Genomic DNA, 26,291 nt, shown 5'->3' on the forward strand with positions numbered 1-26,291 from the left:
CCAGGGTCAATGTCCTTAAAGCTCTGGAAAACAACAGAAGAGAATCCAGGGAAGAAGACCTGGATCCCAAGACATTGAATTTGCCAACTTTTTGATTCTCTGTGAAGTTTCTTGGAAAGAATTCTGACACAACAGCTTCTGAGTGTTTTAAGAGATGTAACTTTTGGGTTATTTCATGAACTTTGGGTGGTGGTGGTGTTTGGTTGGTTTTGTTTGTTTGTTTAAATTTACAGTGCTAAAGGGTGACATCAGTGACACACTGGATAAAAATCTGGGCAGTTTTGTTTATTTATAAATTCCAAGTGTACAATTATGGTTGGTATTTTGTTCTTTAGGAATACATACTGCTTTACCAACACAAATCAGAACAAGAATATGGTCTCCCCTAATCCTAAGGGGATTGTGCTCAAAGCAATTGGAAAGCAATGGCTTTCATCAGGCACCTTTAATGTGCATGAGTGCTTTCACTGAGTTCCTACCAACAAAACGAAGCAAGTATATAAAGCTTTTGGGGGTACTTCCATCGAAATAGTATTACTCAGCTGTTGCAAAAGCACAGGTATGTTGCTCCAACTGCACGGGCCAGCTTTGTAGTCTGTGCCACAGGGAGATGAAAAGTTAGCGCCCGCGAGTAAAAATATGTATTTCTGAGGCTCCCCATCCCTATCACCTGGCCCTGGCCCCATCCTCTCGCCCGGGAGCGCCGCCTAACATCACGGCGGCCCCAGACTGGCTGCGTGGGGCCGGCACCGGTGCAAGGGCACCCCAGCCCCCCCGCCCTCCTTCCCTACCGTACACACTCTAGGAGAAACTCTTAAAAAAATAGAGGTGTTTTTGGTGTTTTTTCCAGCTCGGACTGGTTTCAGGACTGTTTCTTACACACACCCGCAGACCCCTGGCGGCTCCGGCAACCGACACATCTGCTCTCCATTGCGACCACCCCCCTCCGGCAAACACCCTTCCCCTGCTGCTGCTCCTCCTCCTCCCTTCCCTCTCTGACTCGCAGCTCGGCTCGCACCCGCCGCTTCCTTTCTTCCAATGATGTTTTCCTGCTCCATGGGGCGACGTGTTTGCTGAACTTCTCTAACAGTTTCGGGGGCGACAGGAGGGACCTGAATGTTTTTTTCCTTTACTCCTCCGGGACAGGTTGAGGGGAAGCGAGCGGACGGATTCGCACTCGGGCGCAGGGGCGTACACGTCCTTTGGCGGAGAGGAAACTCTTGCACCAGGGGTCCGCGAAGTTCGCTGTCTGCAGGGGCTCCTGCTGTGGAAATGGCTCGGATCAGATGGGGCTTCCTGCTACTCGCTGCCTGTGCACTTTTGTCACCAGCACTCGCTGCCTCCGATAAGGGCAGGCTGAGGAGGATCACGTACGTCCTACAGCCTGGCCGGGGGGGCTCCTCCGGCAGCCGGCATCAGCGCCCGACCCTCCTCGGGGGGGAGCAGCAGCAGCGCACGTTTAACGTACAGCTGAACACGCGCTACGGCGGCGGCACCCTAGAGCGGACCCGGCGGATGAGCAAGTCGGGCGCCGGCGTCCAGCTCCGCCTGGGCCCCGCCGGGCAGGTCCACCCCAACTCCGCCGCTCACGCCTCCTCCTTCGCTAAGCCGGCCCGCTTCAGCCCCCGGCCCAAGCTGCAGCCGGCCTCCCACGGCAACAGAAGCGCCGGCCTGCCCACCCGCCAGAAGCACCAGTTGCCGCCGCTGCCGGGGTAAGGCGCCCTCCGGCCCGCCGTCCCCCGCATGTTTCCCGCTCCCCAGCACTGCTGAGGCGCCAGCGGTGCCGTCCGGCCGCCTGCAGCCTCCCTACTATCCCGAACATCATTGTTGCTCCTCCTGTCGCCTCCTGTCCGTGGAGAAGACAAGGGCAGAGGACCGAGAGTCCTCCCTGGGGGCACTGCGGCGTTACTTGCCCGTTGCTGGTACCTGGGTGGCTGCAAACCCGCTTTGGGCACGTAACGCCCCCGATCCTCTGTCGCCTCCCCTCGGCACTTGAGGCCGGGAGCAGAAGCAGTGCCCCCAGCGATCCGCGGCGGCCCCGCGGCACCGCGCCCGGGCTGAGGCGTCGAGGGCGCGAGGCGGCCCGCAGCTGCCCTTTGCCGGTCCGCCCCCGGGGCCGCGGGGTTGACCTTGGCCCTGACACGGCCGCGGGTCGCGGGCACTGCTTTTGTTGCCTGCGTCCCTGACAGCAGCGCTCAGGATGGCCTTCCGTCCCCGGCCCTCCCCATCTTTCCAGTCACAGCTGGCGCCGGACTAAGAGTTCCCTCAAGGCTCCTCGGGACGTTTAATTCTTCCCGCCCTTTTCCAGCGCCCGCCCCGCGGCTCTGCTGGGGACGGGGAGCGGGGCTGGCCGCCAGAGCGGCGCCTGGAGGGGCCCCGCTGGACCTTCGTCCTTCTTTGCTGTTCCCGCAGGGTCAATGTCTGCGGGGGGCAGTGCTGCCACGGCTGGAGCAAGGCCACGGGATCCCAGAGGTGCATCAAACGTGAGTAGTCCTGTGACTCGGAACTGGGGGGTTGGGGGATGCCACCGCGGTCAGTGCCGGGGAGACCTGTGGGGACCGCGCGGTCTTCTGGCCAGGCCATGGATTGCTGACACAGGCTGTGGGTGAAGAGGTGCTTGCTGAGAGACAGGTTCCACCTGCGCGGCACTGGCGTGGTCAGCCGGCGTGCTGGTTAGAGCTCTTTTCCCCACAGCTTCGTTCTGCACGGCAATGTTAACACTTCCATTTTCACCCCTAAACCCTTGCTTGTGAACTTCCAGCTTTGCTGAAAGGTGACTAGTGAAGGCCTATTCTCACACAGGTAGTGGCTTTTTTGTTAGAGAGGCTTGTGGAGGAAGAATACCATGTTGGTGCTTGGGTGTTGGGAGTGTTTTGAACAGAGTGGCTTGGTAAGGTGAAGGACCTGCCAGAGGAGTACAGGTGGCATACAGGGAACTGCTGTCTCCCTGCACTGTTTGTTAGCAGTCCTGTGCTCAAGGCATGGAATTTCTGAAGCAGTGAAAACGACTAAACCAGCTCCTGTAGAGGGGTATATGTACCTTTGCTGAGGTATCTAGAAACACAAAACATGAATAAGATAACACTAACCAAGTCAGTGCTGTTATACTCAGACTGCCCCCAAGAAGAATCCCTGCTGATGTAGGCAGGATTCAGGATGATCACCAACAGCATAACTGGAGTGATGTTGTTATAAGATCACTGGAAGACATACACCTGTTCAGCAAACCTCTGTTAGGTATCAGCAAGATTGAGTTGACCTTGCAACGTTGCTTTGATTCAGCAGGACAGACTATTGTCCCTGAGAGAGTTGCAGCAAACAGTTCTTCAAAGATGCAAATTCTGTGGTGTTTTAAAAAAAATAATTATAGTGCCTTTTGTCCCTGTGTGGAATTTTTTGCAAGAGGGAGAAATCCATTCAGTAAGGGCATCTTTGACCTGGATGAAGCTAAGACTTTATTACAGTAGGCTGTTAAACACAAAATGTCACCATTTCCGTGGCAAGCTTAGACATACATTTCATTCCCAATTAACATTTTCATCCTAAACTACACACTGACATATTAGGTTAGTCACTTTTTTTGCATAACATGTTTTACAAAGACCAGAATTACTTATTTCAGTTTACAATGTTTGAGATGGTATTTTGAGTCTCATTGCAGAACTTGGTAAGCACCTACCTTAGCTGAAAAACTAATCAAAGTAGGAAAAAAACCTCTTAATTTCAGGAGATTAAAAGCTGTATTTCAACTACAGTGCTATTGTCAGTGAATTTTGTTTTCACTTTTTGGAATACAATACAACAACCTTTTAAACTTTTGTTGAGAAATGAAGTAGTTTTCTTTGCTTTATGTCATAAAGGTTTATCTCTTTGACTTCTCCAGTTATCCTTCAACTTTTTCCTCCTCCCCTTTTTGGGTCTTTTGATTCCATATTTAGGGTCTTCAGTAACAACTAAGTCAGTCGATTGGATTTTTATGGGATAGCAGTGTAGAATCTCATCTAAATGAATTAATTGCTTGTTTCATTCATATGGTTATTGGAGGAATAGAGTAGTAAAGAAAGAGTTAAAAGAAAGATGGGGAAATATTCTGTTACTCATTTTGCATCTCTGACAGTGTGCTCTCTTTAGCATTAGATATATTTACTCTCTCCTGTGATGTTACTCTGATACCTCCAAGCAGTGGAATAATATGCTTGGCTTGGATCTTTTTGGTTTACCCCTGCTTGGCAAGCTAAAGGAAGCACTAAGTGTACTGAAAATGTCTGTTTTGTAACTTAGGCAAACTATGAGATAGCATCGACTTGTTTTAGCTGTGGAAGATTAGTCTCATGCTCATAAAAGCCAGTTATCTCCTTTTCTTGAACCACCAAATATGCCTTTCAGAAGAAGAGAAACCCCACGGCCAAAGAAAAGTTAACCCCTTTGTTTCTTGTAAAAATAAGTAATTAAACATTTTTGGTGCTGGATTCTGAGTTGGTTGCGAGTGATTGTTGCAGCTGTGGATTAATTGTGTTACAAATGCAGGCACACCTGAGCTGATGTCATGCAGTGCCAGTTTGGATCTGCCAGGGGTTATTAGCTCAGGTTCAGTATCACTTAAATAAGCTGTTTGGCCTCTAGGGCCAATTTATATTTTTTGTGTGGTGCAAAGCCTGAGCTAATAAACCCCAGACCCATACTGGCTGTTTCTGGAGCCAGTTTCCATTTGTCTGCATTGTGCTTCCAGAAACAGACTGCTGAGAGCCAGCTCTGATCAGGGAGGCTTTATTAACTCAGGTGTAAGCTCAGGCTGGAGCAAGCACCATGTGCTTCTGCTCTGCTGCACCTGTGAGAATAAGCCTGCCTGTAAGCCACAGAAAGAGGGGTGGAAGGGAAGAGGAATGGTCTCACAGCACAGGTTTTCTTAATTTTCCCTGCTCATTGTCTTCCATACTGGTGATTGCTAGCTCTACTTTCTCATGCATGGTGGTATGTTTGGAGCTGCCATTCTCTTGGGTAACTTCCATGCCTCATCTGGGACCAGTGGCAGCTGTATCACGTTTCCCTCTGCAGCAGCAATAGCAGGTAGTTGAAATGGTTCTGTGCAGGTCAGAGGGCAGCATTTGCACAGTGGAGGCAAGTGGACTTTTCAAGTCTTTTTTTCTAATTTGTGGTTTGAAGCTGAACTGCCCATGGGCTTTATAGTATTCATTTCTCTTGGAAGCCTTACTGTGTGTCCTCAGAAGGTGAGCTGCTTTTTCCTGTTAACTACCTGTAGCCATAACATGCACCATGTCTGACTTTAGACATAGAGGTTATCCCTCTCTGTGCTTAATAGTTGAGTTTTATATTGTGAAGTTTTACATTAAGAACTTTCTTTTTAAGTTTAGTGTGACTTTCCTTATGAAGAACTGCATCATTGTAATTAAAGAGATGACTTCATAAAGCTCAGCATTAAAATTATTTGGAATTGCTTTATAGTGGGAGAATGATGTCTGACAGTCAAAAATACTCTTTTGAAGCATTCAGAACATCCAGCTTTAGGTGAAGACAAAGGTGGGAAAAATTCAACCACAGCAGTAAACACCTTGGAAAGTTATAAGCATGTGAAGGGGTTTATGACAAAGATTGTCTTCCAGTCATAGTTATCATAGGTTATAATCTCTTTAAGTGGAATAATAAAATACCACCAAGGCTGGAGACATCATGTTTTGTTAGTACTTGTTGCATGAACTGAGCATTATACAAACCTTAATTAGCTCTATATCATGGCTGTAAGGCAAAGAGAACCTAGAGTGTGGGTTTTTTGTTATTTATTTCATTTATGGAAATTGAGCCATAGGTTAAACGTGGCCTTGGACGAGTTAAAACAGCTGACTGGAAGGCCTGAGATGGAAATTAAGAGCTCCTGCCTCTCAACTGCAGGTGTATCCTATTAAAACCAGTTGTCCCCTGCTGTGTTACTTGCTGCTAAGGTTCTGTTGGGGTAATTAATGCTACTGCCTACAAAATATGCTCACCTGTTTGCTCTAGGTTTATTTTCTTCCTCTAAATGGTTACAAGGAGCTGTTTTTTATGTTGGGAAGTCAAGAAATTGTGTAGAATCAAAAGTTACATAGAATCACAGAATGATAGGGGTTTGAATTGACCTCAAAAGATCATCTAGTCCATCCCCTCTTGCCAGAGCAGGATCATCTAGGTCACACAGGAATGCATCATGGCAGTTTTTTAATGTCTCCAGAGGAGACTCTAAAACCTCTCTGATAGGATATTGTAAAACAACAACAACAGCAAATCACCACCACCTTATTTTAATAATTGACCACTTGTGAAATATGTAGTAATACACTTTGTGGGTGTTCTGTGTTTAAGTTAGATGTTTTAAAAAAACATTGCTGGGAAGAATTTTGTGGTTTACTAACATAACAATGAGACTTTAATGCTAGTGGGAAGGAGAGAGTTGGCTGTAAATGGAATGCTGAAGCATGAACTCCATATCGCAGAGGTGTAAGAAAGGCTTGTAGGGCAAAGAGGTGAGGAAGTGGATTTAGGGAGGTGAATCTCTGTGTAGATGTAAAACCCAGGTATATCATTGTTGTCAATTAAGTGAAAAAGAATTTTGTGTCTTTGTTAGCTAAAGGTGTTATGTGTGCATGTATGTATTCCATGCATGGGCATGAGGTGAGGACTTTGGAGTTGGAACTGAACTGGATTCTTTGAGTTATGAAGTTCTTTACTGTCTGTTGTGTGCTTAGGCACCTTGGAAAAAGTCATTACAAAAACAAGCAGTCTGTCTTTTTTGTATTATCATACTCATTCTCTTCTCTTTTGAAGACTTCCTGACTCCACGTTAAACAAATGTGCTATAGATAAACAAGGTTTAATTTATTTTTCAGAGTAGGAAAATATGCAATGGTAGAGCCTTCCTGCTGGAGAAGGAGACTAAATGTTGCACTAATATTTGCCCAGATGCAAGGTACCCTTTGTTCAGTTCCAGCATCAATGTGTGTACTGCTATTCAGTTTTGAGCCATCTGATCCCTAAATCTCCAGAACTATGGTTGTTGCTATTGCTGAGTCAGCATGCTGCAGCTTTGTGTCTCCTTCAGGACAAAGACACATCAGAGTGTGACCAGTAGTTCTAGGTGTTCAGGTGTACAAGATTTGAATGGAGCATGCCCTAAGTTGCTTCTAGCTTCTGCTGCCACTGTGTGTCTGGAAAGGTGAGGGCAAGGTTGCACACTTAGGTGTTGTTCTGATACAGGGTTAGGATACAGTCCTGGCAGCTTGGAAGAATACATGGGTCCCCCAGTTTAGATGTGAACTCTGCACCACTAAGTATTTCTATATTGGTTGTTCAGATTTTACATTCTTTGTCTTCACTGCAGCTCTTTGAACTGGTGGAACTGAGTACTTCAAATGTTTGCAGCTGTGCTTCTTGGAGGTTTTCTGGTCATAAATGATTTCTCAAGCTTGTGCTTAATTACTTTATGACTTCAAGTTTTACCAAGTTCTGATTATTTACATTGTGTGTACAAAGCTTTACCATAACATACTTTCCCCAAATGTTTCTTCTTATTCTGGGACCATCACCTCAGTAAAGACAGTGTCAATATGCTTCAAATTATGATACAAATTATGTCTACATCAAAATGAAATATCTCAGTTTTGAAGAGGTGCAACTACTTTGAGCTGATGTAACTGACCTATGTTAATCCTTTTTAAAGTATCCTCTGATACTGTTTTTAAACACTTCAAATTTGAAAAATGGAATTAATCACTTGAGTAGCTTGGGTTTGCCTCTGCTATCCTTGCTAATGTAATATTTATGTAAATAATATTTTTGAATTTCATATACAAGGTGTAGATTGGCTTTTATAGTAGGAAAGCTCTTACTAGCTCATAGCAGTTGTTCTACTCTTACTTTTTCTTTGCTGTCCTTGGGATGGAGAAGAACAAGAGGATCCAAATTCTTGTAAATTTTGGCTTAGTCTATGCTAGCAAGCAGTGTGGACTAACTGGAGCAGATCTATAGACTGCTCCAAAGCCTTTGGGTTTGATGACCTGAGGTCCATGGTATGTGTGTTTCAGGACTTAGTACTTTATTTTGAGCTAGGTGTAGTCTGGTGTCATGGAATAAATACCAGTATGAGGCTTTTTTGAACACCTCCAGGAGTGGCGACACCATCTCCCTGGGCAGCCCATTCCAATGCCAATCACTCTCTCTGGGAAGAACTTCCTCCTAACATCCAGCCTGTACTTCCCCTGGCACAACTTGAGACTGTGTCCCCTTGTTCTGTTGCTGGTTGCCTGGCAGAAGAGACCAACCCCCACCTGGCTACAACCTCCCCTCATAGCAGAGACGCTCCAGCCCTCTGATCATCTTTGTGGCCCTCCTCTGGAGTTGCTCTAACAGTTCAATGTCCTTTTTGTGCTGGGAGCTCCAGAACTGCACACAGTACTGCAGGTGGGGTCTGACGAGAGCAGAGTAAAGGGGGAGAATCACCTCCCTTGCCCTGTTGCCATGCTTCTCTTGATGCAGCCCAAGACACAGTTGGCTGTCTGGGCTTCATGTGCACACTGCTGGCTCATGTTGAACTTTTCATCAACCCAGACTCCCAGGTCCTTCTCCTCAGGGCTGCTCTCCAGTCTTTCACCACCCAGCCTGTATTTGTGCTCTGGATTGTGCTGACCCAGGTGCAGGATCTTACACTTGGCATCGTTGAATGTCATGATGTTGGCCTGGACCCACCTCTCCAGCCTGTTCAGGTCCCCCGTCTGAATGGCATACCTGCCCTCTAGGAAGTCGACTGTGCCACACAGCTTGGTGTAATCTGCAAACTTATGATACTTAGTCTCTTTTTCATACCAGTACTACATGTGTGTATGCATTTGAAACAAAACAAAAAACCTTCAGAGAAACTTCTGTACTGAAGCAGATGACAGATCCATAGTGAAGTTGTTCATTGCAGCCAAAGAAGCAGGATGTAGTATAGTAAAGTTTTGGTAAATCTACAGTGGATAGGAAGCTCAGAAGCTGCCTGTCCACCCCTCTCCCCTGCCTCAGATATATTGGCTTTTTTTTTTTCAGTATCTAAATCCAGAGTGGTGCAGAAAGCTGCATAGGTGCTGGTTGGAGCAGTGGTTCATCCAGCAGCTGTGCAGCGTTCTGGTTCTGCATGAGTGCAGGAATGAAATAGCATGTTGATAGTGAAGTCATGCTCTAATACCTACAATACAGTCTTACACATCTGTTCTGTATGGCTGCTCTGTGTGTGGAAAAAACAAGTGATGGAAGCAGGACATGTTCCTCTCTCCTTTCTCTCCAGCAAAGTGAGTGAGCAGGGCAAAACGACTGTGTGTACGGGATCAGCGAGCCTCCCAGTCTTTGGGAAAGTCAGAGTGTAGTGTGGGGTGAGATTTTGCACTCCGGCACCTTGAGTGCAGCTCCTCTAAAGATCCACTTCTTTGCAGTCTCCAACATGTAGGGCTTTTTGTACCTTCTTGTTCTGCCTCTAACTTCTGACTGCACGCAGGAAAGCAACAAGAATTTTGCGTTGTACTGAGGCAGGATATTAATTTAAATGCAGAGGTAAAAACAGTTCTGCTTGGCCATATGTTGTTTTTGTGAAAAGCAGATAGCAATTCCTGCATAAACCTAGAGTTTTGGAGAGCTGCTTCCTGTTAAAGGGGGATTGTTTTGTGTCCAATGACAAGATTTGTTATTTCATAATTCAAATGTTGTCACTATCTTTAGATGGCAGTTTAGGCCTGGATGTTCAAAGAAGCTCAAACAGCAAACTCATATTAAGAGTTGGTTTGATTTAGGAAAAACTTGTATTTTTCTTAGCATTTTAATTACTTTAATAATAATTTCTCTGGCATTTTATGTGACACTTCTGTGTGTCTGAATACAACATCTGGTTAAAAAAAATCAGTTTTCTCTTTATTGAATTCTTCAGTTCAATTTCCTTCATATTTCTTGCAAAGTGTTTTGTAACAAAATGAATAAGCACTGTAATGAGAGAGATTAAGAGAATTTAAAGCATTTCAGACTAGAGTGTTAACTACTCCAGCAAGCAAGAACAGCATGTAACATGTGAATCTTCTGGCTTTCTTGGCTTAGTCCATTCTGAATAATCTTGTTTCAGTACTGGAATGATAGAAAGATCTATGAAATGTTTGTACTGTAAGAGAATATGTAATTATAATCTCAAAACTAAGCACTTCAAAATATCTTCCAAGTTGTACATTCTACCTTTTTATACTATATAACCTCCAGCATAACAACTTGAATGAAAATGCCAAATCTCAAAGAGCATGTTGTATTCTTATGATTGATAAAATAATACATCATTTTGCTGAAGTTAGGCTTTTGAAGTGATTATATCTGCTACTAAATTCTGATGGCTCTTGGCATTTAGAGATAGTACTATGAAAATGCATTAAAAAATAATCTTAGTAAAATGCTGCATTGTCATTAAGTTAGGAGACACCACTGATTTTTGTTTGCTTGTTTGAAAAGTAATATGTATGCCTAAAAAGCATACTCAGAGCACTGGCTTTTGTTTCTCTCCTATCTTGGAGGTCACATTTACATAGCCATCCACACCAGTGTGGGAATGCATCAGATGTTTTGAAGCAGACCAGTGAAGAATTCCAGCAGTGGCACATGCTTTTATTTGAAGTATGTTTAGAGAACAAAAAATCCTTAAGACCATATGATAAAACTAAAATTCTGTGTAGGAAGACAGTTGATTGTAATGCTTCCTCTATTAGTAGTGTAGAGGTTATATAGGTTTTCTGCAGGTAATTGCATTTCTTTTGATAAAGATTTCAACTAATTGTATTGAATTTCTCGCAACATGGTTATCTTTCCCGTTAACATAAATTCCTCTCTCCCCTATCCTCAGTGAATGCATAAAATTATTTTATATAGTTCTGATAAAATTCAACTTTTGAGAACTGTTTGGAGGGAGAGACTCATTTTGAGAGATAGATCCCAGAAAAGCATTAGATGATGAGCATCAAGTGTTGCTTTGGTCAGCTTTGGGATTTCTAGTTTGCAGCATTGCATCCTCACTCACAATGACATGAAATATTCTACAATGGTATGGCAGAATAGAAGTGTTAAAATGGTGAGGTAATCAGAAGGGCAATTTGGAGAACAGTAAACCATAGTAAACTGTGCTTTTCTCCAGATTATTCAAATAATCCAGATATTCAGATTTTTCGGAGGGAAACTGGAATATTCCTATCTCTTTTCAGAATTTGCAGTCTGTCAGTCTTCAGAGAAAGTGCTTCACTGCCTTTCTTTTGGAATCTGTGGGGAGTCATCACTCAGTCTTTCAACACAGCAGGAGTTAAAGGTGCCTTTGTATCACAACTTTTTTGTTCAGGATGAGCACTCAACCAAGATGAGCTTCGGTTTGGTTGCCTTGTTTACTTGAGGAATAGAAATCTTGAATTAATTAAATACGACAGTATTTGCTTTGCATTTAACAGTATTCCTGTGCTGCATGTAAAATGACTTGAAATTTCTGCTGTAAGCACAGATACATCCATGTCACAGTGATGGGTTTTCCCCTTCCTGTGAACTCGATGCATGCATCATTTGTCAACCCTTTTGTGCTGGAATCTGAAACAGACCCACACTTAAAACCCTCTTTCCAATTATTATACTTGCTGTTATTTGCCCTCTGGCATGTATTTTGCCTGACAGGATTTAAACACTTCTGTGAGAGAAGTTGGTATGTACTGTGCCAGGGTGCCCAGTAGTGAAATTTGCTGTAAGTCAATGCTTTCTGCTTAAACTGCTGCTTGACTGCCTCATGTTTAGAGAAGGATTTTATGTTACATATTATGTGAAAACAGAAAGAAAACTTTTTGGTAGGTGGGCTCACTGGAAATAACACAAAACTCTAAACACTGTTGTAGTGTAATCATATCAAACTTAGAGAAATTTGGAAATGACATACTTAAAGGTGGAGTTGAGGCTAAAAGGTTAGAAACTTGGGTGCAGGAAACCTTGGGGACTTTGAAGAATTATCAGGAATTTAATATAAAAGTTTTTTTTCATGACAAGTAGAGCTAATTGTACCTGTATTTTGATCCTTTCAAAAGGGCTAAAAAAGAATTTTTTATCTAAACTTCAACATATGATAGTATTTTGTACTTAGCAAGTTAGATGTCGTTTGTTGTATTTCTGTTCTAATGCACTCTGATTTAATGTATTTTGTATATGTAGAAGTTTAAAAATATTTACATATTTTAGAATAATGTTATAAACCTTTTATTTCAGGTCTTGCTCCTGCAAATCTTTATATACTCTTTAACTAAAATAATATTAATACATGGACTGAAAAGTGCTTATGTATAGATCAGTCCCAAACCAACATACAGATGTGTTTGAAGCAGTGTGTTTAATCCTATTGCTAACAATGTTACTTTGTACTTGCTTTTATGAAAGACTGTTGCAAATATAACCCTATCAGGTTTAATATGTGTTTCTCTAACCCAGTATTCTGTCTGCCACGGTGGTGTGCAGACAGAAGATGCACAGAAAGAATTAATACAGCCACCAAAATACTTTCCACTTTTTGTGATTAAGAAATTTCCAAAGCAGATGTGGGTTTATTCATTGTAGTTACAAATTGCATGGCCTTAAAACACAAAGAACAATCTTAAAAAGGACCTCATGTTCCTTCCTCATGCTTCTGGAAAGTGGGATGAGTTTGGTTGCATTGTGCTGTATCAGGAATAGTGTGGCTAGCAGGACTAGGGATGTAATTCTGCCCCTGTACTCAGCGCTCTATGCTCTACAAGTCTACACTCTACAACTATTTGAAGGGAAGCCGTATTAAGGTGGAGGTTGGACTCTTCTCCTAGGCAACTTGTGACAAGATCAGAAGGCATGGCTTGAAGTCACACTAGGGGAGGTTTGCGTTGGATGCTGGGAAGGACTTTGTCGTGGAAAGGGTAATTAGACACTGGAATGGACTGCTCAGGGAGATGATGAAGTTGCTGTCCCTGGAAGTGTTTAAGGGAAGGTTGGGTGTGGCACTTAGTGACATGGTCTAGTCGATGTGGTGGAGTTAGGTCATAGGCTGGACTTGATGATCTCAGTCATCTATTCCAGCCTCATTAATTATGTGATTCTCTACCTGGCCTTCCAGCCTGGCTGATTTCCTTAGCACAGCAAGTTTTGGGGTTTGAAACTAAGAGGTTCAAAAAGCAGACTGGTGAACACCTGGGGAAAAAAAGAAACCAAACAGCAACAAACTGAGGGTTATTAAACAGAAATACAGCATTCTTGCTCAGGAAATTGCTGAGTCTCAAGTTATTGAAAGCTGTAGTGGTACAAACTTTTGTTCTTATACTTGTCCTAAGTACCTTAGTGATGGAGAGAGGATCTGTGATCTGACCTACTAAATCTCTTGTTAGTTTCGTCTTTGCCAAGCTCCATTTGGAATTTCTGGTCATGACCTTCTTGAATTGAGTAGGACCATGCCTGTTGTCTTTAACAGGAGTATGTTTGCCCACTTTTCAGTTTTAAACTTAGTACTTCCATGCTCCAGTTTTTTGGAAGCTTACCTTTATGGAAAATAATGATGTTTTCAGTTAGATGTGCCATTATTGTTGTCATACATAATTAGGTCATACATTTGGCACACTGTGGCTGTCTTGAAACTTTTAAAACTAAACTGCTGTATTATGTCAATTAAAGTGTTCTTTTTAGCTTCTCCCTACAAACGTGATCTTTTGTCCTGTTTTGTGATCAGCTGTTACACAACATTAATGGAGAACTTCAATAACATGATGTATTGTTGTGATAATTTTTAAATCAATTTTCACCTTTTGCATGATTTGAGACAAATTTGGTCTTCTGTGATGCTGGATCTGCTAATGTTTGTTTTGTTGTAAGACCAAATAGAGTAAGGCAGTTTGTTCTGAGGAACTTTGTATGATTTATGTGTATGTAAAGCTGAGAGATGTTGAGGGTTTATGTTGCTGTCGAAGAAGTAAGAGTCTGCAAATATGGGGAAAAGAGACAGATTTTATTTTCAGCTGCATAATTTAAAATTCACTTTGCTAAGTGGCAAATTAAATTTTCTTAGGCTTCTGAAGCACAGTTTTGGTTCTTAATTGCAGGAACTAGAGTTGCAGTTTTCTCAGGGTGGTCTTCTGTGTGTGTGTAAATTGTTATTTCACTTTTGAGAGTTAAATTGCACACAATTATCCATGTCCTGGCAGAGTGGGCATTTTGTTAGATTGACTTTTGGGTCTTATTAGCTTGCTTCTGTGTAGTTTTTAAATTACAAAAGAAAAACAAACAACAAACTTAGTGAGAAGCCTGGCTATTAATGTAGATGCATATCCATACGTCTCCAGAAATATATGTTCAGTATGAGTGCTTTTTCAATGCTGGAAAAAAGTGACTTGTGAAAACCTTGATTTATATTTTTTAACAGTAGCACTCTCAACAGTGCCCCAAACTTGTGTGTTGTTTGGGTTTGATTTTTTTTTTTAACTGTAGTCTTTGCTCATTTCCTACAGATGATCTGGATGATGTGGTTGGTGTTCTGGAGACTCCCCAAAGCCAGTGAAACCTAATTAGAATTAATGGCTCTGATTCAGGAGCTTTGTTTTCTAAAGATACACTTAATTTCAGTCATGTGCATATAAGTGAATTTTTACTGTTTGTAACAACATCTAGCTCATTTTGGTAGTGTTGGAAAGGAGATAGGTTGCTGAACAACATCTGTAAGGGGGAAGTGTATGTGAGAATAACCCCATGTAAAAGCTCACAGTGGAGTTGTAGGGCAGTTTTGGTGCAAATTGCATGTCATGGTTTAATATATGATCTTGCCTGTTTTATTAAAACCTGTGGAATTATGCCATATCATTTTGCCTGTGTTAAGAGCTCTTTTAACATTATTAAAAGCATGCTTAGTTTGAAGGAGCAGAGTAGCTTAGCATTGATTTTTCTTCTATGTGCTTCATCTCTAATGAGACTAATGAGTAAATTATTTTGATGGTTCTTTTAATTAGAATTGTTCTCTACTGTTGTTGTATTCTCTGGATAAGAGAATTAATTTAATTTGCCATATTTGTGTTATTTTAATAGTCTCTACATATCATGGCATTCTGTATTGAAGCATCCAGAATAAATCCTCAGAAGAGGCATTCCTTTGCTAAGTTGTGTATACATATGATCAGCAACTGCTTTTGCTTTTGATTGTCTTTTTTCTTCCTGAGGTGGGAGTAGGATTTGCTTTTCCTCAAAGTTTCTTACCCTGTCAGAATGAAATTGGTCCTGTGTTTATGAAGCTGAATGAGTCTAGGCTGATTATTCAGGCTCCCTCCGTAGTCAGTGGAGAGAACAAAACCAGTGTAATCCTATCTGAAGGCAGGTATCTAAAAGTGAATTGTCTTGAAGAATCTGATTCCTTTTCACTTGTGATACAAAGAATGTATAGAAACTAGTTCAGGATAATCACAAACATCTGTCCCTTTCTTCAAAGAATGCAGCCCCTAAGTATAGCCATATCTCCTTTTTTTTTTTTTAATACAGTGGTGATACCAGAGGGAATTTCATTGGGATTTAGAGGGGTAAGGGTTGAATGACTTCATGTTTTTCGGCGTTGTTTTGCTTATCTATAATGTGACTGTGAGGATTCTTTGGAGAACCTGTGATTTTAACAGTGATAGAGTGAGTCCAAGCCTGAATCAGTAGTAAAATTCTATAATCTGCATAATACTGTTTCATTGGATACAGTTTGCTTTTTGAAGTATGAGGAAGGAGGATGCAGCACAACATCCATCTTTCTAAGTTGGAGAGATACAGATTTGATGGGTCTACTGTTCAATGGATAAATACCTGGCTGGATGACTGCATTCAGACAGTAGTGGTCACTGGCTTGATGTTAAGATGAATGACAAGTGGTGTCCCTCAAGTGTCCACATTGGGCCAGCTTAATGTCTTCACTAGTGATATAGACTGTGGGATTGAGTGCATCCTCAGCAAATTTGCAGATGGTACTGTGCTGATTGGTGTGGTTGATAAGACAGGGGGTTGCTGTGTCTTCCAGAGGGACCTGGGCAAGCTAGAGAAGAGGGCTCAGGTGAACCTCATGAGGTTCACCAAATCCAAGTGCAAGGTCTTGCACCTAGGTCAGGGCAATTCCTCATTATCAGCGTAGGCTGGTATGATCTGATAGAGAGCAGCCCTGTGGAAAAAGACGTGGGGGTATTAGTTGATAAAGAGCTGGACATTGGCCAGAAGTGTGCAATTGCACCTCAGAATGTCAGTGGCATCCTGGGCTGCATTAAAAGAAATGTGGCCTGCAAACTGAGAGACATGATTCTGCCACTCCATTCTGTTTGGGTGAAACCTCACCTAGAGTGATGTCTGCAGATCAGACACTCTCAACACAAGAAGGATGTGGATGTGATGGAAAGGATCCTGAAGAAGGCCACAAAAGTGATCAGAGGGCTGGAACACTTCTCCTGCAAAGACAGGCTGAGAGAGTTGTGGTTGTTCAGCTATGAGAAGAGAATTCTATGAGGAAACCTTATAGCACCATTCCAGAGCCTGAAGGGGAGCACACCAGAAAGCTGGGGAGGGACTGTTTACAAAGGCATGGAGCACTAAGTTTTAAGCTAGAGAAGGGCAGATTTAGTTTGGTCCTTAGGAAGCTCTTTACTCTGAGGGTGGTGGAACAATGAAGCAGGTTGCTCAAGGAAAGTGATAGGGGCCCCATTGCTGGAGACACTCAAGATCAGGCTTGATGGGGCTCTGAGCAACCTGACCTACTTGGGGATGTCCCTTCTTGCTATAGGGGAGGTTGGACAAGATGACCTTTCAAGGTGCTTTCCAGCCCAGCATATTCTGTGATTCTATGAAGGAGGCTCTAAAAGGCTGCTAACAGCTGTATTTCTTGATTTAACTTGTTCATTTCTTTTTCAGCTCACCAGCATTTTACTGCTTTGAACAACATTTGAAGCTTTTCAAATGTGCGTGTCTTGCGTAGAAAAGCAGTAAAACCTATGTCCATTTGTGTCCAGTCTTTTGTGGAACTTAGTGATGTTGCTTTCTCCTACTACAGCTAACACTGAGAATGAATGTGCTATTGGGGGGGGGGGGGGTTGCATTTTGAATCCTGCCTTGTTTCACAGGTACTTTCAAAAATATCTTTTCTTAGCTAACTGTGTGCCACCGTGCCAAAATGGAGGGACGTGCCTGCGACCTCAGCTTTGTGTGTGTAAACCAGGAACAAAAGGTAACTCCTGTGAGAATACAGTCATGCAAGACACATCTTCCACTGGAGGCCGGAGCCCTGTTGTTCCTCCATGGCCCATACCCCAGCAGGCAGCCCAGCAGACCTTCTCCCAAAAGGTGCAAGTTCCACCAAAGGTTGGCCCTATGACTCAGATGGCATTCACCATCAAGCAGAAGCCTCCTGTTGGGTTACCTCAACAAATGCAACCACAGTAAGTGTTTTCTTTTGCTTTTCGAGTCTAATACGTTGGATTTGCAGAGCACTGATCCTTGGAAGTGTTTTCAAACAATCATACTTGGAAACATTCACAGATTTAAGTTTGTTGTTTTTTTTTCTAAAGAGCTTTTTATTTTAACTGTAAGTCTTCAGTGGATTTTTAAACTTCTGTTACTTGTAAGCCTGATCTCCTCATCTGAATAGAATATCCCATAACAGTCAGTTTCTGTTTTCCCTTAGAATAACAAAACTGTTCTATTTTCAGAGGATTTATTCTTAATTTGCAATAGTGACTTTTTGAGTTTAACCCAGGGCACTCCGGTGTAGAATTTCAACACCTCATGAAACTGAGGAGAGTAAACTTTGGTGTTGTGTTCTGGTTTCTTTCTTCCACTTCATTGTTGTATTTTTTAGCTGAATATGGATGGCTTTAGTACAATGGATACTTATGCTTGTTTCCATTCAAAGTTTAGGATTTTACTTGCATGTCATATGCAGCAAGGAAGCACCCTTCTTGTTGGAGAATATTTTTCTATGCTTCTTCAGTAGCTCATGGCTTAGATTTTGATGTTGCTTTCATTGGTGTAAACAGGTCAAGTGAGTCTGAAATTTCTATGGCTATTATGCTGTTGTATTAATGTGTCTGGCCTTAACTTGCTTCAGAGCTGCATTTGGTATGAGAGGCGCACAGGAGGATGGTAATCAAATTGAATGTAGGCTTTAGGTGTCTGCAGCAGCTGCTGTCCTTCCAGTTTCAGTTGACGTCAGTGACAAAAAGTGTTTCCATCCTATTAGTGGTGTTGGTTTTGGATAGCTGTAAGCAGGGTATAGTCTCTTGTTTAGCTTCCAAGGCAAGATAATCAGGACTGGGAATTACTTGTCTTTTCCTGTCCTTGAAAATTACAAAAATGAATGCAGCATGGTAGTGTGTGGTTATAAAACTCTGCACCTGAGTAACTATACAGCAAAGTGCATCCTGGCACCAATTTCCACATCTGAGAACAGAAATCACTGGCGACTGCCATGTTTGATGTTACCTGGTAACATCTTTATCAGGTTCTTCTCTCCTAAATCCTTCCAGTTCCTTTTACTGTTGTCTTCACTCATCTTGCTGTGAACCTACAAGCAAAACTGGGTTCATACATGTCTTCTGTAATAGGAAAGAGGAATTTACCCTAGTTCCCTTGGAATTCTAAGCCCTAAGGTGGTATGTACTTTGGGAACAGTAGGTGGGTGTGGTTGGGCTTTAGGAACAATTACATTCACAGCTTTCAAAGACAGACAACTCATTACCCAGTTTTAGCTGAGCGAGTAACTAGGCGAGTTACATTCCTCTCAGTGAAGCTCCTATTGAAGTGACTAATGTGAAGAGGAAATTACCTGTTGAATCAGCAGGCTTTTTCCCTCTTCTTTCCATCTAGGTCATCCTGATAATCCTCAGAACCCTGCTTTTCTGCTTAGCTCCACAGAGCACAGTTCAATCACTACAAACAGGCCAGACAATTTCTGCCTTAATAAGTACTGATAACTGTATAGTGTACTGTGTCTTTCTCCCTCCCTCCACACACAAGCATTCTCAGGGAATTCTTCCTGTTGTGATAATGGCAAATTTTCCAAATTGAATAGTGAAATATACTTCAAGAAAAGTACACACAGTTTGTTCTTGCCTGGAAAGAAAACAAATGTCCCTTCATCCAGGTGTTCTGAAACTTCCATATTTCTGGAAAAGTAAGGTTGGGGGCCAAAAGGTTCCTCTTTATGCAAAAATTTTATCAAGCTGATATTCTTCTGTGCTACTATGATAGTTGCCAGGCTGTGATGCTCAAAGTGTTTTTAGAGGTTACCTACAGCATGCCATGCTTCACTAGAATATTTGCTCCTGCTTGCACAAGACAACATGACAGATGTAGAGGAAGCAACTGCAGTCTACTAAAATCCATGAATTGTTACATGCTAGCCAAAGTGCCACTGCAGTGTTAATGCAAGTGGGGTTTGCTGTTCATGCGACCCTTGTCAACCTAAGGGTTTTCTCCTAGATGTTAAAAAAAAACCCTGTTCAGGTAGATAGGACTGTTAGTCTTTGAGATCACCTGAGGATGTCTGTTTCAACCAGGTTAATGATAAAGTAGGAAATGGAGGACTGGGCCTTTGGAGTCATGAGAGCGCCAGCCTATGAATGGGTCGGGAGGCAGACATAGGATCACGAGGAAGAGGGGAAACAGGTTGTTTCACAAACCAAAGGAGTTGTGTGAAGCACAGCAGAATGTGGTGGATTTTCAGATAAGTGAGTGCTGGCAGTAGTTCTTGCCTAGGCTATTAGGACAATTTACAGAGCTGAAAGATTTTTCTGAGGGCAGCTCTCTGCCACTGGTGCAGAGCAGATAGGCTAGTTTCTGCTTCAGTTTGTCTTTGAATGTCTTCTGATGTCCTACATTGCACCAGGGTGCCCAGATATTTTTGGAATGGCACTTTTCTGTTCCTGCTCCTACCAGTATGGGGAAGACTTTGCCAGGAGTGTAACCATCCATTGCCAGTAGAGTTGGTACACTGATCTAGACACTGCTGCTCTGCAGAGCTGGCAAGAACTGATGAAGAGTCAGGGCAAGAACCCCATATGGAAGACCAAATTAAGTTTCTAGGGGAGGCTTATATCTACAATGTTTCTGTATTGATATCCTTTGTCATTTTTTTTCTGGCTTGTGTGTGAATGCAGCTTTCCCAACTCAGTCATCAAGATGTGTTCTTACACGTTTCCTTAAGCATCATGGTGGCTATGATATTTAGAGAAGCAGAGAATTCATGTGTATTTATTTCCAGAGGTCTTTTTTCAAATAATATGGTGCTGGACAGAAGGAAATATGGAGAGAGATTAATTTTCTGGAATATGCTGGATTTAGAATACTGGCATTTAGCATTAGTGAAGTCTGTCATAGCTCTGAGAGGAAGATAGATACTATCAGGTACAAGGTCTCATCTTGGAAGAATGTTAGCAGAAGATATATTTGGCTGTAATTGAAAGTGAGTGGTGTCTCAGAAACAAATCTGCTTCTCATTGGAACCTGTTTGGGATTCTCATCTCAACATGTTTTCTGGTCCTGAATTCCAGTGATAGCTCTACAGTAACTCTAGGTGACCCTTTCACATCTTATCCTCTCACTTGTTGGCAACACTATAGCTCCAACAGCTTGATTTTCTGCATTTACCAGCTGTAAGATTAGAAAAAAATATTTCTTTTAAAGGGAACTTTTTGGTATGGTTTTGGAAATGGTCCCTGAAAGGAAGACAGCATCAACCAGCTGAATACAGTGAAATGTCACATTACTGTTCCTACAGCCTCTTTTGGAGGCCATTGGTGAAATTTGGTAGTTTGCTTTTATGTTGAGTGAAACAAAGCTTGTCAAAAGAGAGGTAGATGCAGACCTTTAAGTGATAGATTTGGACTTACTGGTGTCTGATGCATCTAGAAATTGTTTTTCATATAATCTATACTTACAAGTTGATATATGTATAGAAAATAGTCTGTGAAGATTGACTTCATTTTGTGCAAACTCTTGGCTGAGAATTACTGCAGTATGTGGAACTGTTCTGTCTAGTACACTAGTTCTTTATGTGCACTCAAACATAAATATTGGTTGGTGCATTGATGGTTTATGTGCTGACTGACAGATGATGATATGAAAAAAAGACTAGAGAAATGTTTTTTGAAGGTTAATAGCTATTGTGAGAATCAGTAGTTCTGGAGGACATCCACTTTCATCACTATTTTGATTGTTTTTTGTGTGTGTGATAAAGATGTACAGAGCAAGCGACACCACTACTTTTTAGTTCTAAGAGCTTTACACTTGAACTTAGTTGTGAACTTCTGTCCAAAAAGACCTTGATTTTTTTTTTAATAGAATCAAGCAACAACAACAAATCTGCACCAAAACCAAACCAAAACAACCCCCAAACTTTAAGAAAGTCAAGGGCTTTGGTAAAGAAAGGACTTTTGGATAGTATTTGTCTCAGAAGCCTGTTATGCTGTCAGTAGAGGCAACCTGGTCCAACCCTCTGCTTAAAATGAGATTACTGTAAGCAGTTGCTTGAGGCTTGACATTGTCAAAGCTGCAAGGTTGAAGATTTCACAGTATTTCTGGAATCCTCATGTAATATTTGACCACCTTCAGGAAAAAGAAAGTCTCCCTGTGCAGTTGCAGTTTGCATTGTTGCACATTGATCACAGGTAGCCATTTCCTTGGAGCATGTATGGTAAATAAGATAATGGGAATTGCTTCTATGTCATTTCCATTCGTGGGAATAGTATGTTGATTTCTGATTCTTCACCATGAGAGTGGCAAGGTACTGGAAGAAGTTGCCCAGAGAAGATGTGGAGACTCTGACCCTAGCAGTGCTGAAAGCCAGGTTGGCCTTGAGTGACCCAATCTTGTAGGAGTTGTTGCTGTCTCTGGCAATAGGATTAGGACTAGGATGGTCTTTAAGGCCTCTTCTAACTTAAGCTGTTCTATGCTGAATTACAAATGCCTCACTGATTTCTCATATATGAATAGCCTGTTCTGCTCATGGTTTAGGAACCCTAGGAGATATATACTAAATCTCTAGGAAACTTTTCTTCTTCACTGCTGAGATCTGAATACTTCACTGTTTCCCACTCCCATGGAGTTTGCACTTAAACTCCATGAATATTACATATGATGTGCCTCCTTGTACTATGATAAATTCCTTCAATGAATTTCAAACTCTTCTTTTACACAATGCATAATCAGTTGCTAATCTAACCACTGCCAAGGAGTTTTATTATTCTGGAGGAAGCAGGATTGTCTCCTGATGTTACTGTTCAAGTATTGATTGGTAGGATCTTCCTCTGATCTTATTGTTCAAATGTTGAGACTGTAACCAGTATGTAGTTGTCTTTTAGAGGAACTCAGATCCTTGTTGATTTCTCTCTTTAGCAGTTTTTATCTGAATTATCTTTTAAGGCCTTAGGAGGAGGTGTTGGAGGACCAGAAGGTGAGCTGTTGAATAATTTGAAGTGTTTAACATAGTGTTGTATGTAAAGATAAATCTGATAGTGTGCTCAAAAGTTATGCAGGCAATTGGATATTTAAACAACTACCTTCGCTAAGCAAAGGATCTCTTGAAAGACTCTTTGTATGTAGGAAAACAAATACTTCCAGACCAAGACCTTACTGAAGTGTATTGTAATTATTTGGAAAAAAAAATCTCTGTGCTAAAAAGCTAAAAGCATCATTTCTACTGCTGAGGTGTGAAATTCTGAGAAAGAGCAAAGATTGAAAGCACTCTATAGAGAAAGCACAGCATACAGCTGAGGACAGACTTTATTAAAGCCTGTAGCGCCACTGGAGGATATTAAAAGGAATTATTTTTCAGTTTGGATGCTATGAGAAATGATGTTTCAGGATTGTCAGGGATTTTGTAAGCATTTAAAATTCAATTAAAGGAAAAGGCTAATTTTGGACATTCTGTTTGTTGGCTTTGTGGTTTTTTTGGTTGAAAAGCAAACTGAGTATGCAATTCTGTATGTTCTGTGTCAGGGAGAGGAGTTTCAAAGACAAGATAGTCTGTTAGAAGGAGATAGTCAATACTAGTACATATTATGTCATTGGGCAGTAGGTGGCAAACTTTACTTTTTCTTCTACGTAGGGTTTATTTCTATATTGCAGAATGCCAGAATTTGGTAGCAGAACGCTGGAATATGTCATTTATTGGCAGGACAATTTATTGAGCAATCTATTTCTGTTCATTGTATATAACTATCTAGTGAGTGCTGAAGTGAGGCCCCTCTTCTTCAAATGACAGACACAAATTAATACATGTGAGCTCTGTTGTATTCTCTTATGTCTTTAGCAGACAGATTACTAATACACAAATTAAAACCAAGTGAGTTGCAGTCGCAGTCAGTCCCGAATTACTTGGGATCCTCCTAAAATGTGATTTATACTTCTATTTCTGTAGCTAATAACTGGAAAGGAAAAACAGCAGAATGTTTGTTTTGCCTTTCTCCTGTGTCATAGTCTGACTGTTCCCGTTCTTCCCACTCTATTCTTCTACTATGAGTGAGCTGTTACAGTTCCTCTTAAAAACTCAGCCTGCTCTGATGATGGGTAGGGTCAGGCATGGGGATAGTAAAGCAGCAGCAAACTGTGTAGTTAAAACTAAGAGCATGTAGAGGGGGCGATGCTTAAGTGCTTTTCCTTAGATACCTTCCATTGTGGGTGACTGTTAAGGCCACTTCTTTGCTCAGGCTTCCTAGTCAGCCACCTGACATCCCACGAATTAGCAGCCATATCTGTATCAAGGATACAGGGGCATGGCACCTCTACTCCTGTGCAGTTTGTCCAGCTAGGACACTCTCAGCTGTTTTACAGAACATATTTATGCCTGTTAACTAAGTTAATTCTTCGTTGGATTTTCTCCAGTGTTCCTCTTGCTTTGCTATTAAAGTTTTGAATCCACAGCAAACTTGAAAAAAATATATCTTTCTCTTATACTTGCTCCATCTGCCCTGCATGCACTTAATTGTTCTGAGGAGGATCAGCTATCTTGGTCTCAAACTTAAACATATTGATATAGGTAACTAATTATAATAAAAAATAAAAAATAATAAAATAATTTACCAAGATTGGAAGAGACCTCACAGATCATCAAGTCCAACCCTATTATGTCATCCTAGAAATTCTAAACCAGTAATTGTAATTTATTATTTCTTCTTCTTACTGTGACAGGACGTTCTGCACAAGAGTCCTCTTGTGTGAACAGAGGCTGCACATGAATTTACATTTTCACTGCAAAAGCTTTGTGTCCTCACTATTCATAATGAAGGTCAGAAGTATTTTGAGGGACTGGTAATGCAGTTCTGAGCTGTCAGTTGAGGCATGGGTAATTTAATTGCTGCATCAGCACTGTGTATCCATGAAAGATCTTTGGCATCAACTATCGGTAAATTGAAACCAGTGTGTGAGGTTCTGATACTGCAGATATTCTCACATCTGTAGTCCTTGGCAGTGTTATTGATGTATGTGTGCTGTAACAAAAACTGGTTCAAAGGTAGTTACTCATCTCTTTGTACTGCCAGGCACTGAGTCAGCCCTCAAGAACACCTCCATTCATCATTCTAGGGGAATGTAGCCATTGGGCTGCAGGAGCTGAAGTCACTGTTTTATGGAAATGTCTGGTCTACCTCAGGACTGGGATCATTTGTGTTGGCAGAGAACATGGGGTTTTTTTGACAATGTTCAGTCTTAGTCCTGGTGCCCTTTTTGAGCAGTCTTGCTTCATACTTCAATCCTACTCCATAAACCAGCAGATAACTTGTAGTTACTTCTGTTGTATTGAGTATTCTTGCTGTTTGTTACAGCAGACTGTCTTGAGGGAAGTCGTCGGTGTTTTCATGGACAAAATCCAGTCTCTTGTTATGACTTGTTTGTAAGACCTTTTGGAAGTGAGCATTTGTCATTTTTACCACACCTATTTTGGCTGAAGTCTTAGGAGCTGGAAGTAAGCAGTTTACTTAGTTTGAGAGTGAAGCTAAGACAACATTGAGTGGACTGGAGATAGGTCGGATCCAGTTATGTCAGGAGTTCTCATAAGCAGTGAACTCCCAGCAGTAGGCTGACTTCCATCCACCAGAAAAGTAGAGCTATCTTGGAAGGAATGATGAAAATTAAAGTACCATCATTACACTGCCAGGTAAAATATTCATGAGACTCAGCTGCAGTGTCCTGCACTTTGGATTATTGAGGTACCTGAGAAGAATCAGCCCACCGTTGTGTGAACGTCTTGTTTTATCCACACTTAAGCTATCATCTAGTGAAGAGCCCACAAACAGGCATGTTCAGTGTTTTCATTAGTATCTTTGGTATGAAAGGGATTCTCAGAAGTAGAACCTTTTTTTACAGGAAAATTAAGTGCCTCTGGATAGTATAAATTAGTTTTTTTTCTAATACAAGGATGTTAAATTCTTAAGAATCAGTCTAATTGACATTGTGGTGTGGGAACATCTAAGCTTACAGACTATAAACAGTACTCCTGGCTTTACATCAGCTTCAGAGCTAGAAGATTTACAACCTTAATACATTTATGTTTTCTTTTTTCTTTTTTTTTTTTTTTTTTTTAATAAAAGTCTCAGTGTTGTTCTGTGCTGGGCCCCAGTATGTTGCTCAACCACTTGCTGAACCACATCCCAGATCACTTTGAAACAAAGTTTCTACTTAGGTAGCTGTGTTCAGCGATAGCTCCTGGGCAGAAATAATGAGTCTAAAAATCTTTTAGATTTAAATACTACTTTAAAAAGTGTTTTTAGAGTGTCACAGTTTTGGGGAGCATAAAGGTAGATTGACTTTTATATAGGTTTTACAGTGTAAGAAGTCTTTCCTTAACTATTTTACAATTTTATCGCCTGTATGTGCTCCTAGGAAAGGCAGCAATCAGATATAAACTGTACAGTTAATGAGTACTTTGATCTTAATTACTACTTTGATATGGATTCTGTTCTGGTTTCTGCAGGGTGAACACAAAGACGGTTGTAGAGTTGGTACAACTGTCAAATTATCAATTACAGTGAAGCAGAAATATGTCTCTAAATCTATATATTTATTTACTGGAGCAAAAGCTCCAGTGTGGCTCTTGCTTCCTGCACTAGAAATTGAAGTACTGAAGTAGAGGACAATTGCTGATCACCACAGTTCCAGCTGTGTCTCCTTACTGCTTTGAACAGCTTTTGTTCTTGTTACATAATGCCTGTTTGGGAATTCCAGCTGTTGCACATGTGCAGATCCTTTACCAGACAACTCCT

The 26,291-nt window shown here is 41.6% G+C and overlaps 1 protein-coding gene across 5 annotated transcripts in view; it reads left to right on the top strand.

Annotated features, from left to right (window-relative positions):
* Window positions 1-847: 847 nt before the first annotated feature.
* The window catches only part of LTBP1 (latent transforming growth factor beta binding protein 1), a 177,575-nt gene continuing 152,131 nt past the window's right edge, over window positions 848-26,291 (top strand). For 3 of the 5 annotated variants that reach the window (XM_064158748.1, XM_064158743.1, XM_064158744.1), the window contains exons 1-3: window positions 848-1,712; window positions 2,413-2,483; window positions 17,186-17,474. In XM_064158748.1, coding sequence (XP_064014818.1) covers window positions 1,117-1,712; window positions 2,413-2,483; window positions 17,186-17,474 — 956 coding nt within the window. In that variant the 5' untranslated portion in view covers window positions 848-1,116. Of the gene's footprint in view, window positions 1,713-2,412; window positions 2,484-5,186; window positions 5,229-17,185; window positions 17,475-26,291 lie in introns of those variants that run through there. The other 2 variants (XM_064158745.1, XM_064158747.1) reach the window with 2 other exon arrangements.

The sequence above is a fragment of the Pogoniulus pusillus genome, chromosome 18 (assembly GCF_015220805.1).
Source record: "Pogoniulus pusillus isolate bPogPus1 chromosome 18, bPogPus1.pri, whole genome shotgun sequence".
NCBI classification, from domain to species: domain Eukaryota; kingdom Metazoa; phylum Chordata; class Aves; order Piciformes; family Lybiidae; genus Pogoniulus; species Pogoniulus pusillus.